General features: G+C 38.1%; 1 protein-coding gene across 1 annotated transcript in view; it reads right to left on the bottom strand.

Annotated features, from left to right (window-relative positions):
• Positions 1-15,185, bottom strand: part of sez6b (seizure related 6 homolog b) — a 315,312-nt gene that overhangs the window by 125,310 nt on the left and 174,817 nt on the right. Inside the window, exons 2-3 of the mRNA XM_051665921.1 lie at positions 13,620-14,336; positions 10,952-11,085 (exon numbers count right to left, since the gene is read on the bottom strand). Of these exons, the coding sequence (XP_051521881.1) occupies positions 10,952-11,085; positions 13,620-14,336 (851 nt within the window). The remainder of the gene's footprint in view (positions 1-10,951; positions 11,086-13,619; positions 14,337-15,185) is intronic.

Raw genomic sequence — 15,185 nt, 5'->3', positions numbered from 1 at the left:
TTGATTATTGGGGGAATCTACTGCCCTGCTAATATTTTTTCATGATCCAGTGACTTAAAGCTGCAAGATTTCTTTGGTTACAATTAACAAAAGGTCATTATTGAGTGAGTACATAAAAATCCATGTTCAAAACCATATCCTTGTCTTATCCCGATTCACTACAGTAAGCCTACAATAAAGATTTTTATTTTTAACTGTCGGGTCAAATTTGGTGCAAAATCGCAGACATATGTCATTCGTCCTTGCGTGTTTATGTCATATCCGAAAGCTGAGAAAGAAGGTCCGGCTGTGTCGCGAGATGCAGGAAGTGAGTGCGATAGGTGTTAAGTTGCAGTATCAGGAGTCAGGACAGCAGTGTATTGTGTATTGTAGAGTGGATAACACTCATAATAATCCTATTAAAATAAAGAGTGTTGTTTATCTTCCTCAAAATAAGTAATATATCGGTTACAATTTTTTAAGTGAATAACATAATATTAACATGAAAATAGCATCCTCAAACCAAGAGATTCATCTGCCAGAAGAGCAGTATCGAACCACAACTGACCTAAAGTGTTCCTCTGCAAGTAACTTGCAATTTTATGCTTCAACCGCTAGAGGGCCAAACGTTACATAGTGTAGCTTCAAATACTTTGAAAGGTACTTTATTTGTCTATTTTCTGTTTATTTGGAACTTGATGGGTGTAAACAAAAATCAGTGCAAAAAAAGCTTCACATTATAACAGACTTAAATTACAAAAATCAAAGACTCAAAACAGTAATCTGGTGATTGGATGAGCCACAAAATATAACTCAAGGGCCACATTTTGAGTAATGCTGGACTAGAGCAGCACATTCAAGCCTCCAACAAAGAGCAACCCAGCAATTCTGATCACAGTGAAAATCAGAGAATAAAGTTGCTGAGTTTCCCAGCTAAGGCCCTCTGAATGTTTTCTGCTAAATTGAGGATAAGGCAGACTGTGTTTGCTGATCACACCTCGGTTAGACATAGTGAAAGACAAGAAACGCAATGCTAACTGCCCAGACGTTCATTCCTCACATATCTGTGACGAAAAAAAGACAGAACCAATCAGTCAGAGAGAAACGGAGCGTTAACGGTGTGACAGAAAAGCACGACATCAGGACAAACACAATTAGTCAAGAGGAGAATTGCAAGGCAGTGCACTACCATTCGTTTGGAATAAGCAAAAGGGCTGTGTGCCTTCAAATAAATGACGCTTTCTGTGGGATGTTCTGCATATGTGAATAGGTATGGCTGACTTTCACACTTCGTATCTCTAATTAATTCAGATGGACACTGATAAATTAACTGAGTTCCCTCACTCAGGTGCCCCTGCATTCTAATGCAAGAAACTTATTGTGTAATAGATGCCCTGCATTAATCAAGGGCAATGTGAGATGACATTGGTGTAAATACTGAAGGGCTGGAATGTGATCCATGTTCCATGCACTTAATTAAAAGAGTGGAATTGCATACATCATATTCATCATTAGAGTTTATGTGAGTGATAGTTTTTGTTTTCCTTGCTGCAAGAAGATACAATTTTGTAATTGTTCCTTCATGATTTCGTGTTTTGTCACAGTTATAAACTTCATACGTATGGTTCAAACAAGGAATGAAAGTACATTTTAGAAAGGAGAAATATCTTTTTGTTGCTCCCTTTCAGTTTTATTCATGTAATTTGGTGAAGCTCATGAAAAGATATCCAGGTCACAAATCACCCCAAAATCAAAAGAGAAAAAAATAAGATATTATATTTGGTGTGAAAGTGAATCCGATTTTAGGACAATTCATGTTTTTGTTTTTTGACATTATTATCATGACAGTTAAAGGGGCACTTCAAGTAATTCTTTGAATATGTCATCTTGGACTTTATTCAAACACAATAGTTTCAGTTACTGATGCCATTGTAGAAATTCACTATTCACAGTCAGCCATAACTACTTCAATCCATGAGTGAAAGTGTCCAATAACAAGGCGGTTACTGAGATTAAGCGAGTAGTATTCAGCTGGTCATGTGATCCTAACATGGCAGCCCCCATGAGGGGACCCTCTCCATGGAATAAAAACTGCTTTTATAAGGTAATTGTCATGACTGGAGTCTTCATCTCATGTGAGTGGTTTCAAAATTGCAAACAATTAATTTCTTTAGAAGTAAAATTTTTTACTGTTTTTGCACCTTTAAGCATCAGACTTTTTGCACTTGAGTTTTGTAATTCTCATTATTTTCAGTGGTGATTAATTAAATACACTACAGTAGGGCTGCACAATTAAACGAAAAACTAATGGCGATTACGATTACGGCTGTCATGATTATGTAATTGGGAAAATTGACAATTAAACAATCTAAGTCTACTCATGTTGCCTTAATGGTTTCTATTTAGAACGTGTTTTTACAGCGATTAGGTTTGTAACCAAACCCAGACATGTGTGTTGAGCAATGAAATGACAATGGCCAATCAGAGATGCAGTGAGCCTACAGTCCAATCAACCAATCCTTATGCGCAAGTTTTAAATAGTCCAGATGCTTGCTTACAGTATGTTTCATCTCTGTTTATGATGGCACACAAAAATGAGTGCTAAAGAAACATCATCTGACACTCGAAAAGAAGCTATACAAAGGTGTGCAATTTTGAATTATTTTCAATTCGTTTGCATGTCACGTCGTTTTATTTATCATAGGTAAACAAACCGCAAATGAGCAACACAACAAAACTAAAATGATCCCGACCGTTATAATCAAGGAATAGACAGGGTTGAAATAAGTTATTTATTTTGTTGTTGAAACAGTTATATTTATGCGAGCATATGTGAGCGCAGAGCTCTGTGTCAGTGAGCTTGCGCTGAACTGCAGGGCTCAAACAGTGAGTGACAGCTTCATTCATTATAATGGGAGAGTTTGAATATTGTTGCATTGTATTAAACAGCTTTAAAGTGGCTTGATTTGAAGTCAGCTTGTTTTGGATGTTTTGGACATGGAAAAAGTCTTGAATGTCATATTTCACGGACCATCTTCTTTGTTATTGCGTCTGCTCAAATAAATGCCTATTTGACCCACAACTGCTGTTGGTAGATTGAAATTTTAACTAATCACACAAACACGCAAACCGGCTGATCTTACCGTCCAAAGTGCAAGCACTGTGACAGATCTGAGGCCAGATATGATCTAACGATGATCTTGTGTGAACAAGATCACAGTACGGGATTTTAAATGCAGTAAGTAACTTCAATCTAAATTGGCTGTTCAGTTTGACTATTGAATATGTCAAATATTATAATTTACTGTATGTAGGCCAATAATTTAAGCAGTAAAGACACATATTGCATGTATGATTGTAGTTTTGATATTTTTATGGCATGTTTTTCAGGCTTTGGAAGTGTGTTAAATGTGTGAGGATGTGAATACATCAACATGATACATGACACACAGGCATATTGACTGTAGTAACATTAACAAACATTATTACAGTATGTAATATTTAAAAGAGACTTCAGCACAGCCCATAACCTGCTGTTCTAAAGAATGCAGAAACGGTTGCCTGCTTTGTGACGTCACAGTAATTTCATCAAATAATTGTGATTACAATATCAAGGGCAATAATCAATTCTGATTTTTGTCATAATCGTGCAGCCCTAAATACAGTACAACCATGATGTTGAACTATTTCACAATTTAAATAATATATCATGTTTTTATTTCACATGACAGTAATAAGTATTTTATAGTTATATTAAAGTTATTACAGTAATGAGAACTGGGGGAATTGCAATTCATTGTAATTAATATTTGCACAATGCAAAAACTCACAATGCAAAAACTCTTACTGGTCCTAAAAACAAGCTTTATTTTCTTCAATTATATATATATATATATATATATATATATATATATATATATATATATATATATATATATATATATGTTATACAAATTTCTTTAATTTATTATTATTACCCCTAAGGTAATTAATTCATATTATTATTTATTTTAGGGTGAATATGGCCCAGGCATGTTTTTGACAGGTTTCATGAGATTTACCCAATCAGAGAATTATTACAAACTATAAAATACCAAATTTACAAAAAAATAATTATAATAATAATCAATTTTATTACAAATAAACAATTTTATTTTTAAGTAAAAATGGAAAAACTTTCTTGCCTCAATATATAAAAAATATAAATATGTGCCATTAGAAGATCATCTGCGGCTACAATTGGGGGTCAAATGTGAACTGTATTATGGATAAGATTAATGAATGATAGCATTCACAAAACCTTTCCAACAATATTAATGTACATTAATTCATTGTATTCCCCTTCATTTGTAACGTGGTGGTGGTGATCTTTTAGAGAAGAGGCTTAGGATCTAATCGCAGCTTCGTTTAATGAAGAAGGTAATACAATAAACATGGAAGAATACAAAATAACTAAATATAAACATTAAAGCTACAGCTTAACATAAGAACAAGAACTGACAATGAGTGAAGGAAACAAGAGGGTATATATACACACACAGATGAATAATGAGGGAACAGGGAACAGCTGTGGAAGATGGAGGGCAGTTGAGTGTAGTCAAAAAGGTGTATACTGGGAAACGTAGTCCATGAACAAGGGGAAAACTAAACAGTCACTGAACTGAACTAAACTGAAGGTGAGGGAAAATTGAAGGCAGTTCGTGACATCATGAAACAGTAAAAGGTTTCTGGCAGCTTTGAGTGAACAGGAAAATGCAGGAGAGGGCCTTGTTATAACCTCATTCCACTGCTGAAATGCACTGTTCAAATTCAAATGAGTTCAGCACAAATCTCTCCTAGCTGCTTAAGGTCTTTACTTTTATGTCTTAAATCTACAAAAGATTAAGCCACATTGAAGTATCCCCCTGCAAGGCATAAGATTACTATAAATCAGAGCTGAGGAAGTCCTCTGCAAAACAAAAGGATCTCATTAATACATATCTACTCTTGTACAAAATGTCAGTGTTTACAGTAGTACAGGCAGTGCTACAAACTGTGTCAGCGTAGAGGACAAAGCTCATGAAAACAAGTGACAGGCTATTAATAAAGCTTGACCATAGCCCTCTTGTTATAAGTGAGCTGTGGAGGAGGGCAGATGAAATTGTGCTGTCTGAGGTTATTGATCCATGCTATTGAGGAGAATGATACTTCAGACACAGTTGTCTGAATTGGCTCAAAACCTCCACCAAACATTCAAAAAAGGTAAAACGAGATTTAAATGTCAGAACTTTAATTTTGGGTGTCCCTTTAAATCTTGGCATCTTGCATCTTACAAATGAGTATTTCGAATTTGTGACACCAAATGAGAGTTATTGCAACATTCTCTCTAAAGGTACATTTTACATCTAGCGCTGAGCATAATTTTACTGTAGTAAATCTCTGTAATTCCAAAAAAACGTCTTAGGTTCATTAGAAAGAGAATTCTAAGCAAAAAGAAATAGTATCGGTTTTGCCCCTAACCAATTACGAGCAACTATTTCTTGCAAAATCAAAAGAAATACACATATAGTCCTTAATTAGCCAAGATAGATATAGCCTATTGCAGAGGAGCAAAAATCTCCTTAAAGGGAAAGTTCACCCAAAAAATTTAATTCCTTGTTTACTCACCCTCCTTTTGTGTTCCATGGAAGAAAGAAAGTCATATTGGATTGAAACAACATGAGGGTAGGTTAATGATGACTTAATTTTCATAGTTGGGTAAACTATGCATTTAAGGAGACTTTTACTCATCTGCAAGAGGCTATAAGGCTTTAAGCAAACCTATCTGTGTTAAACTGAGGGGCCCTGCCCACAGTCATCTGGGTGTTTAACTGTCCAGGTTGACAAATGCATCCAAATCAATGTCAGCAATCAGCTCAGACAGGATGGAGAGAGAACTACATTTTATTGAACTGTACAGGGGAGCCACTTTATACAGAGTAGTTGAGAATATCGATCCTCAGTCAATATCCATGCGCCACCAATGGTTCTGGAGAAGACTTATGGATCTCTCTCACTTCGGTGGACAGCTGCTTGAGTTTTGACCCTCTCACAGCTCACGGTGCTGTTTAAGCATCCAATCCATATTGCCATATCAAGCCATGGTGTGCATTGAGTTTCCGCCCACACTTGGGCATATGTGTGGGTCCATTTAGGCGAGAACTAGCTGGACTCGGGACGCATTATGACTGCACCGATGAGTCAGCGTGAAGTGAAGACAGCACAGTTAAAAAGACTAAATTGCTCAGGCAGCTCTGAGATGCTAACTGTAATAAGCAGAGCATTTAGCCGATGGAGTCGAGAATGAAAAATACAAAAGCAGAATTTTACAAATCGTGAAGGTGATTAATCCATTTTAATGTCAGTTGCCTCTTTCCTTGTGAAATGGCAAGCACATGGATGATATTTGAATAACTATTTCCATGTTTAAACTGCTCCTCGACAGAAAAAACTGTAGTTGGCTGAAATATAGAAAATGTACTGCAGTAATTTCTCTTAGGATCTGACTTACTCTTTATTGTGAGCTTTGATTTGCTTTGCATTGGCCAGATAGCATGTAGCAGACTGTATTATTTTGGGAATGTTCCATCAATTTCATGAACAAATCTTATGAACAAATTGGTTTTATATACAGTGGGGTTCAAAAGTTTGAGTTCACATTTAAAATTTGGGTTTAAATTTTTATTTAACTGTAAAACCAGTTTTAGAATTTTGAAAACTGTAAAACAAAGAAACACTATGATGTAAAATAAATAAGTAAAACGAATTCTGCACTAATTCAAAGTTGAAATTCACTAATTAAACAATTAGAATTTTTGAAATTTGAAAAAAGCTAATTTGAGACATTGATCATGTTTATGTTGATTCCTCTGTACAAAAGGTCAAATATCCTTGTTTCCATTGAAGCACACAAGATGCTTTTAGGACATTCTCAAATCATGCTGGGATAACGTGGATTATCAGGTTCAGCACAAACTTGGAGTCCATATCATTAAAGCAAAAGGAAGCAAAATTCTGATATTAATGTGCCTTTATGTGCTTTTGGAACTTCAAAATTTTGGTACCCATTCTCTTGCATTATATGGACCTACATAGCTGAGATATTCTTCTAAAAATCTTCGTTCGTGTTCAGCAGAAGAAAGAAAGTCATACACATCTTGGATGGCATGAGGGTGAGTAAATGATGAGAGAAATTTCATTTTTCTCTAAAATATCCCTTTAAAGGACAAGCTTAAAACATTCAGTAAAATCAACTATTTGTAAGGCACACATACATAAAAATTTGGTGAACTACAATATGTAGGCTCTTATTAAAATTATATTGAAGGTAATGTCTGCACAAACAGGTTTCCAGAATACACCCGTGTCTTCAGTTGGTCGACAAAAAGATAGACCCATCTCACACCAATGGTTAAGTCAATAGCCGCGTTTCCAATATCGGGCCAAATGAAGGTTTGCTAATTCTTGCCAGAGCCAGTTGCACTCCCACTGTCACTTCCGGGGCTTCATCGTGCATCCTTGGGCACTGACTGCCCTTGGGCCAAACAAGGCCAACTGGGGATTGAGGCATGGTCAATGTCAAAGGCAGAGTTTTGCCGAACTTGACAGGTTGCGTATCCAGCGCACAACGGTACAGGTTCAGGAAAAAAAAAAAAAATGCAGGCACAGTACAACACGAACAAACGCACAGTGGACAAAATGGTGCCCAAAGAAAGAACTTTCCATGGTTCGAGATCATGGACGGTGTGCTGGGACATCGTCCCGCTGTTAGTGGAGAGACCACACGAGACATCATGGCAGTTACAGTCGGTAAGTTGTCAACGCTAACTTATTTTGCTAGCTAGCTAATGTTTAAATACGATATAAATTCAATATTCTAGATAACATGATACCTCAGCTTGAGTTTCCCTCTTGCTTGTGAAATGGGCGGGGTGTGTGACGTTGGCACCAAGGTGGCGTATTAAGGGCGGGTTTTAGGGCAAAGCTGTGGGGCTATTGGCCCAGTGGTGGGAACGCAAATCGATTTTGGTCTTGTGGCTCAAGGTCCAAGGCTATTGGCCCCAGCTGGCCAATCCCTGGCTCGCACTGGCCTGACAGTGGAAAAGCAGCTAATGTTGCTGTACCGGCCTGGTTGGGATGCTCAAACAAACAGAACAGTGTTTTGATAGTGCAACCAAGTAACAGTGTTTACTCTTTAAGGAAACCAACCTACGAATGGCTTATAGTTGTCTCTGCATATTAAGCTGGGATAGTATAAAGTATTGTAACATCGTAAAAAAAATCACAAGGTTTGGTTTATAGCGTTTTTAGTTCAAACAAGTTAAGAATAGCTTGAAGCTCTAGGTGTTAGCTTGTACTCCTCAGCACCCCAAGATTCAGACTCATTAAATTTCCAATGTGCCATCTTGCTCTCTTATTAACTTGGTAATTGTTTACAAGCAGTGATAATACCCAAAGTCATGGCAACTGTCACGGCTGAGTGGACAGAAGTGATCTCCGAGCACCAGGCTGCCATATTAAACATCTACCCTCTGTCCAAAACAGAACTGAGAATGAGGGGGAGTTTATCATTCTGCTGAGTTCAAATAGACAAGATGTGTCTCGCTTACGGGCAACATCAGTGTAAAGATCATTACACTCATCTGTACATTCATGCACAAATACGTGAGGATCTGAAATTCAAGACACTTAGAAGAATCATTGTATATATATTTTTTAATTGTTTGTCTCATTTCTGAGGCATTTGGCTACTCTGTCAAGCAGCAATTTATGGGTAATATTACAATATCTATTATCTTGTAAAATCAAGGACGTCTCTAATGCTTGAGGAGAGTTATCAGTTAGCATTACCATTCATCTCAACATAACCACCAATAAGAAACAATGTGTAAAGTGAAATTTTGTTTCATAATTAGAAATGTATGATTGGATCAAATAAAATCAAACTCAACTTTTATCTAGAAAATTACCCTCATAAGGATGTTTTGGAGTGGTGATATTTTAACTCCAGTAAAATTGTGAGTCCTACAGCTGCTGCTCTTCCTCACAAGACTCATTTCCATCACAGAAAGGGAGTTCAGCCAAAGGAGATGGAGACTAAAGTTCAGTACCTGGGCATTAAAGGTAGAGTGAGCCATGTCCTGAGCTCCCTCCACTGAGCTCAGACTGATGAGGGTTTAGCCATTTGGCCTGGCTCAGCATGTCAGGTGTATACAGATGATGAGTACTCTGCTCATGCACAGCCCTCCACATGCAAGGTCAGCACCCGCCACCAGCAATACCTGATTCCCATAGGAATTCAGCAGGAAACCTGCATTCTGTTCCATTTGTTGTGCTGCATACAGTATATCTTTTTTTTTAATACAATAACTCATTTGGTCTGAACCATCCATATACAAATAGTCATTTTATCAAATGACATGAAATAGTCAAAGGCTCTGTACATGACGCATCAAATTAGAATTTAGTGTTGAGACTATCCTTTTTACAAATACAGTTTAACTTGATGATCCACAGAGAGATCCAGCGATTAGTGCTTCTAAGTTCAAGATCTTCAAGTGGCCTCACAACTGTATTGAATGGCCTTTAGAGAGTAGTCCATATCAGAAGAATGCTTAACTGGGTCTTTACGACATGACCAATCGAATAAATTAGTCCAAAAGACCATTGCTAATGCAAAGCAGGCCATTGCATTGTCTGAATTATACATTCAGCAGAAGGATGAGGCCTCTTTAATTAAGTTAAGAGTTGCCTGAGAGACAGTTTTACAGGAGGGCATTAAAGAATACCATAAACAAACAAAAGAAGTGGACAGATAATCCATAAGCAATTAATTAGGGGAGGAACTGTGTGGCTTCCGTTCATATCAGTCACACTGAATAATTGCTTGAAAAGAGAGAGATATTTATACACTGTCCCAGGTTAACAAGTCTGTACAAGGAGAGGAGGAATGAGATGAGACACAGAGCTCGCCTCCCACTCCCTCTCCTTCTCCTTCCCCATTTAAAGGCCACAGCAGCTGTGTGATATGTTTGACAGTGATTTGGTATGCGCAATCTTTACTATTCAAGATATATTAGCCAAACCATCTGGAAGGTCAAAGAGGTAATGGCTACTGTATATTTGATGAAAGAAGGCTGCAGTTAATCATTTGGATGAAGGTGATTCTTGTGAGGGCTTGGTCATGTCTTTGTTTCAAACCCCAGTGTGCTACCTTGCTGTCTACTGTCTACATATGCAGCTACCTTCTAAGACAGCATCCTAGCAAAAAATGGAACCTCATAAATGACTGATTTGAAATGCTCTTTATAGGCAGCAACTCAGTTAGCTCTCACTGGTGTGTGCCACATAAATAGAGAACCACACGAGGAACTCAACTATAACTTACAGATCTAGCCTAATACATAGTATAGTACAGTATACCCATTATATGCTATTATTTTATGAATTTATTTCAGGTTTTCACAAAATCGTATAAGTTTATACATTTACGTGCACATCACCGTCGGTGGCACTCCACCATCGCGGTGGGGTGGTTGTCACGGTGATCCTAGCAGCCCTAGTCTGAATGACCCCTAAGATGCCTTAAAATGTTGTCTAGGTAGACAGCTTTCTAGGGTTTGGATCCAGATCCATTAATACTACAATAGCTATTTATGTACTAGCCTTCAAAACAAATATTGCAATTCACAAGAAAACCAATATGAATTCAATCAGATAACTCCTTAAAGCCATTCATAGAAGTGGCTTCTATCAGTAATTTCTTTCAGCTTGTGTACGTATGGCTGCTGTAATTCTAAAACCAGTTATTTGTGACCTTTCCACTGAAACATAAAACATACAACATACCTGAAAGAATAAAAAGACCAGAAGTGGATTATCACAGTAATTTAGTTCATTTCCAGTTGAGTTAGTTGTGTAGGTCAATAACAGCAGCATTGTGACATGAATTTACCTGAATTTCCACCCCATAGCCCATGTAAACGGTCACGGTGTACGTGCAGTCTACATTTGTATTGTACCAACTCTTGGCTGGCTGTGGTGTCTCTATGTAGCCTCCTGGCGCTGTGAAATTGCTGCTGCATGGAGCTGCATTAGAAAATGTAGAGGGAGAGAAAGAGAGACAGACAGAGTGCATCAGTAGAAGCAAGTCTTTTTTCATTCTCTCTATCTCACTCCATTGAATTCCCACACATCTTTAATTATCTTTCAAGGTTTTCTCATTTTTGTCTGGATTAACAGGGTCAGCTTTCCTGTGTAGATGCAGAAGGACAATTCTGGTAAAATTGCAGGTGAGAGAGTATTATTTGTTTGCCTTGAGGTCTTTCTGCTCTGCTGGCTTCTTGATCTCCTTCTAGAGTTAAGTGCTTTCTTTCATCTGAGTACTAACTGAGTACTCACTCCATATAGATATACTGTATATATGCTTGGTTTGGTTATGAAAAACTAGATCACTATGAGTTATTCCAGTACCATCTCAAAGTCCACTTGCCTAGACACAAGCAGGGCAGGAAAACCTGCAAAGATCAGTGAATTATGCAACAAGAATGTGTGTGAATACACTAGCCCCAAAATTTGGACATTCAGCTACACTAAAAATGTATGAATGTTTTTGTAATATACAGTTGTGCTCAAAAGTTTGCATACCCTGGCAGAAATTGTGAAATTTTGGCATTGATTTTGAAAATATGACTGATCATGCAAAAAAACTGTCTTTTATTTAAGGATAGTGATCATATGAAGCCATTTATTATCACATAGTTGTCTGGCTCCTTTTTAAATCATAATGATAACAGAAATCACCCAAATGGCCCTGATCAAGTTACAGACACACAAGGTGACACACACAGGTTTAAATGGCAATTAAAGGTTAATTTCCCACACCTGTGGCTTTTTAAATTGCAATTAATGTCTGTGTATAAATAGTCAATGAGTTTGTTAGCTCTCACGTGGATGCACTGAGCAGGCTAGATACTGAGCCATGGGGAGCAGAAAAGAACTGTCAAAAGACCTGCGTAACAAGGTAATGGAACTTTATAAAGATAGAAAATTATATAAAATGATATCCAAAGCCTTGAAAATGCCAGGCAGTACTGTTCAATCACTTATTAAGAAGTAGGAAATTCGGGGATCTCTTGATACCAAGCCAAGGTCTGGTAGACCAAGAAAGATTTCAGCCACAACTGCCAGAAGAATTGTTCGGGATACAAAGAAAAACCCAAAGGTAACCTCAGGAGAAATACAGGCTGCTCTGGAAAAAGACGGTGTGGTTGTTTCAAGGAGCACAATACGACGATACTTGAACAAAAATGAGCTGCATGGTCGAGTTGCCAGAAAGAAGCCTTTACTGCGCCAATGCCACAAAAAAGCCTGGTTACAATATGTCTGACAACACCTTGACACGCCTCACAGCTTCTGGCACACTGTAATTTGGAGTGAAGAGACCAAAATAGAGCTTTATGGTCACAACCATAAGCGCTATGTTTGGAGAGGGGTCAACAAGGCCTATAGTGAAAAGAATACCATCCCCACTGTAAAGCATGGTGGTGGCTCACTGATTTTTTTTTTGGGGGGGGGGTGGGGGGAGCTCTAAAGGCACGGGGAATCTTGTGATAATTGATGGCAAGATGAATGCAGCATGTTATCAGAAAATACTGGCAAACAATTTGCATTCATCTGCACGAAAGTTGCACATGGGACGCTCTTGGACTTTCCAGCACTACAATGACCCTAAGCCCAAGGCCAAGTTGACCCTCCAGTGGTTACAGCAGAAAAAGGTGAAGGTTCTGGAGTGGCCATCACAGTCTCCTGACCTTAATATCATTGAGCCACTCTGGGGAGATCTCAAACATGCGGTTCATGCAAGACGACCAAAGACTTTGCATGACCTGGAGACATTTTGCCAAGACAAATGGGCAGCTATACCACTTGCAAGAATTTGGGGCCTCATAGACAACTACTACAAAAGACTGCACATTGTCATTGATGCTAAAGGGGGCAATACACAGTATTAAGAACTAAGGGTATGCAGACTTTTGAACAGGGGTCATTTAATTTTTTTCTTTGTTGCCATGTTTTGTTTTATGATTGTGCCATTCTGTTATAACCTACAGTTGAATATGAATCCCATAAGAAATAAAAGAAATGTGTTTTGCCTGCTCACTCATGTTTTCTTTAAAAATGGTACATACAGTATATTTTACCAAATCTCCAAGAGTATGAAAACTTTTGAGCACAACTGTATAACAAAATATCAAACCAAGTGGCATTTATTTTAAAGATATACAGCACAAACATATATTTCCAGCAAAACATTTAGCAAAAAGTTGTTTGTCAGGTTTCAAATTATAAAATGATAGACGGTCAAAATGTAGACACTGTTTGAACACTTACTTATTGTCAAACTTGGATATGCGCATTGTCACATTGTCTCTTGTCACTGCTAGGACACCTGTGTTACAAATCACCATTTGTTTGCAGATACCACTTGGTTTGATACAGTATTTTGTATGTTATGCAATGATATTAAGAGTGACTTAAGTGTCCAAATATTTTTGGGGCCATTGTGTATGTACATCTACACCTATCAACTTCAGTCATGTTGATTATGTAAATGGTATTACCTGGCATCTGCATGGTCGTTATAACCGTCGTGGTGATGATGGTGGAGGTGGCAGTCTCGTCATCCAAATCTGCAGACACTGATGATGCTGTTGCAGTAACATCGTTTACTGGAGCATCATGTTCTATCTTGATCTTTTGCAGCTTTTCTTTGTTAGTTGCATATTTGGGCACATTGCTGGAGGACATAATGATGCCCCTATCTCTATCGATATGCTTTTCATTGGATGTTTGAGCATCAGTGGTCACTGATCCTGTGGTCATGGACACGGTTGGCTCCTTGGAGCTTCTCTTTTGTGTTTCTGCTGAAGATTCATGCTGGACACTGGACATGTGTGGCTGGGTGAGGGCAGCAGAAGATGGTGCCAATGTGGTGGGTCTGATAGCCGTTACATCAGAGAACGGAGGTGCATCCTCATGTGGGACATGCTGAGTGGAAGGATCTTGGAGGAGATGGGAAATAGTGGATGGCATTGTGGGATGATGAGCCGCCCCTCCACTGTCCTGAAAGTACTGCTCATGGCTTTGACGCAGTGGGTCGTAAGGCGGGAAGGGCTTATAAGTCTGATGGTGGTCGAGGCTACTGAAAGGGGGAGCAGTGGTGAACAGGGGCAGGTCTCTCTCTGGGTCCTGTGTAGTGTGGTATGGGTTGGACCCATCTTCTGCCTCCAGCTGACCTCCTCTTTGGGTGACTGCTAACCTCCCATCCATAAAAGAACCTGGAGGAGACATTCAGAATAAGCAAAGATCAATATATAATTTATAGTTAGTTAAGAACTATATAACTTGTGTGTTCAAACAACTTCAGTCCTATTAAAAATATCTTTGGCTAACTGTTAACTGGAGTTGTTACATCAGTGACCTTAACAATAGTAAGGACCATTCACACGGAACGTGTTTTAGAAAAACGAATATAACTTTAATAAATGTGTCTTGAGACACCTAGATTCTGTTCAGTTTTTTGCTTTCTGTCTAGCTTTTTAGACGCGTTCGGTGTGAAGAAACTTTACTGTATGACACCAACTAAAGTATCACGAGTAGTATCAGCGTACCACTCATGTTGTTTATTTTGTTGTTTTATTGATTCTTTACAGTTAGATAAACATACGGTACTATTGTTATCATTTTGTATTAAATATTAGAATATTATTATATAAAAATAATATAGTTTGCAACTTCTGTCTCAATTTTATCACTTTCACGCAGCATTGCAATGCTGTCCAATAAAACCCTTGAGTTTCGCAGAAAAATTATGGAAGACCATGCGTCCTTACATTCTGTCTGTGCTGTTGTTTAATTGCTGGTCAATATATTGCGTCAGATGGAGGTCTTTCGCATTATATCTTGCTCTTTTATTTGCATCTTTCACCATGAGCATTGCGATTTTATAATGTTCTCAAGTTTAAAAGCGTCCTGAGATTCGGTTAAATTCTCTTGCGCTCCATCTAGCATCCTGTCTGAACGGCACTGATTGCAGCACTGGGCTTAGATACATGCCGTTACCACATCTTTTTATACTTGCAGAACCACAAATGCTGCTCCACAACCGAATTCCAGAATACTACCAC

The sequence above is a fragment of the Myxocyprinus asiaticus genome, chromosome 31, assembly GCF_019703515.2.
Source record: "Myxocyprinus asiaticus isolate MX2 ecotype Aquarium Trade chromosome 31, UBuf_Myxa_2, whole genome shotgun sequence".
NCBI classification, from domain to species: Eukaryota; Metazoa; Chordata; class Actinopteri; order Cypriniformes; family Catostomidae; genus Myxocyprinus; species Myxocyprinus asiaticus.
This window is presented reverse-complemented; position numbering and strand designations above follow the sequence as displayed.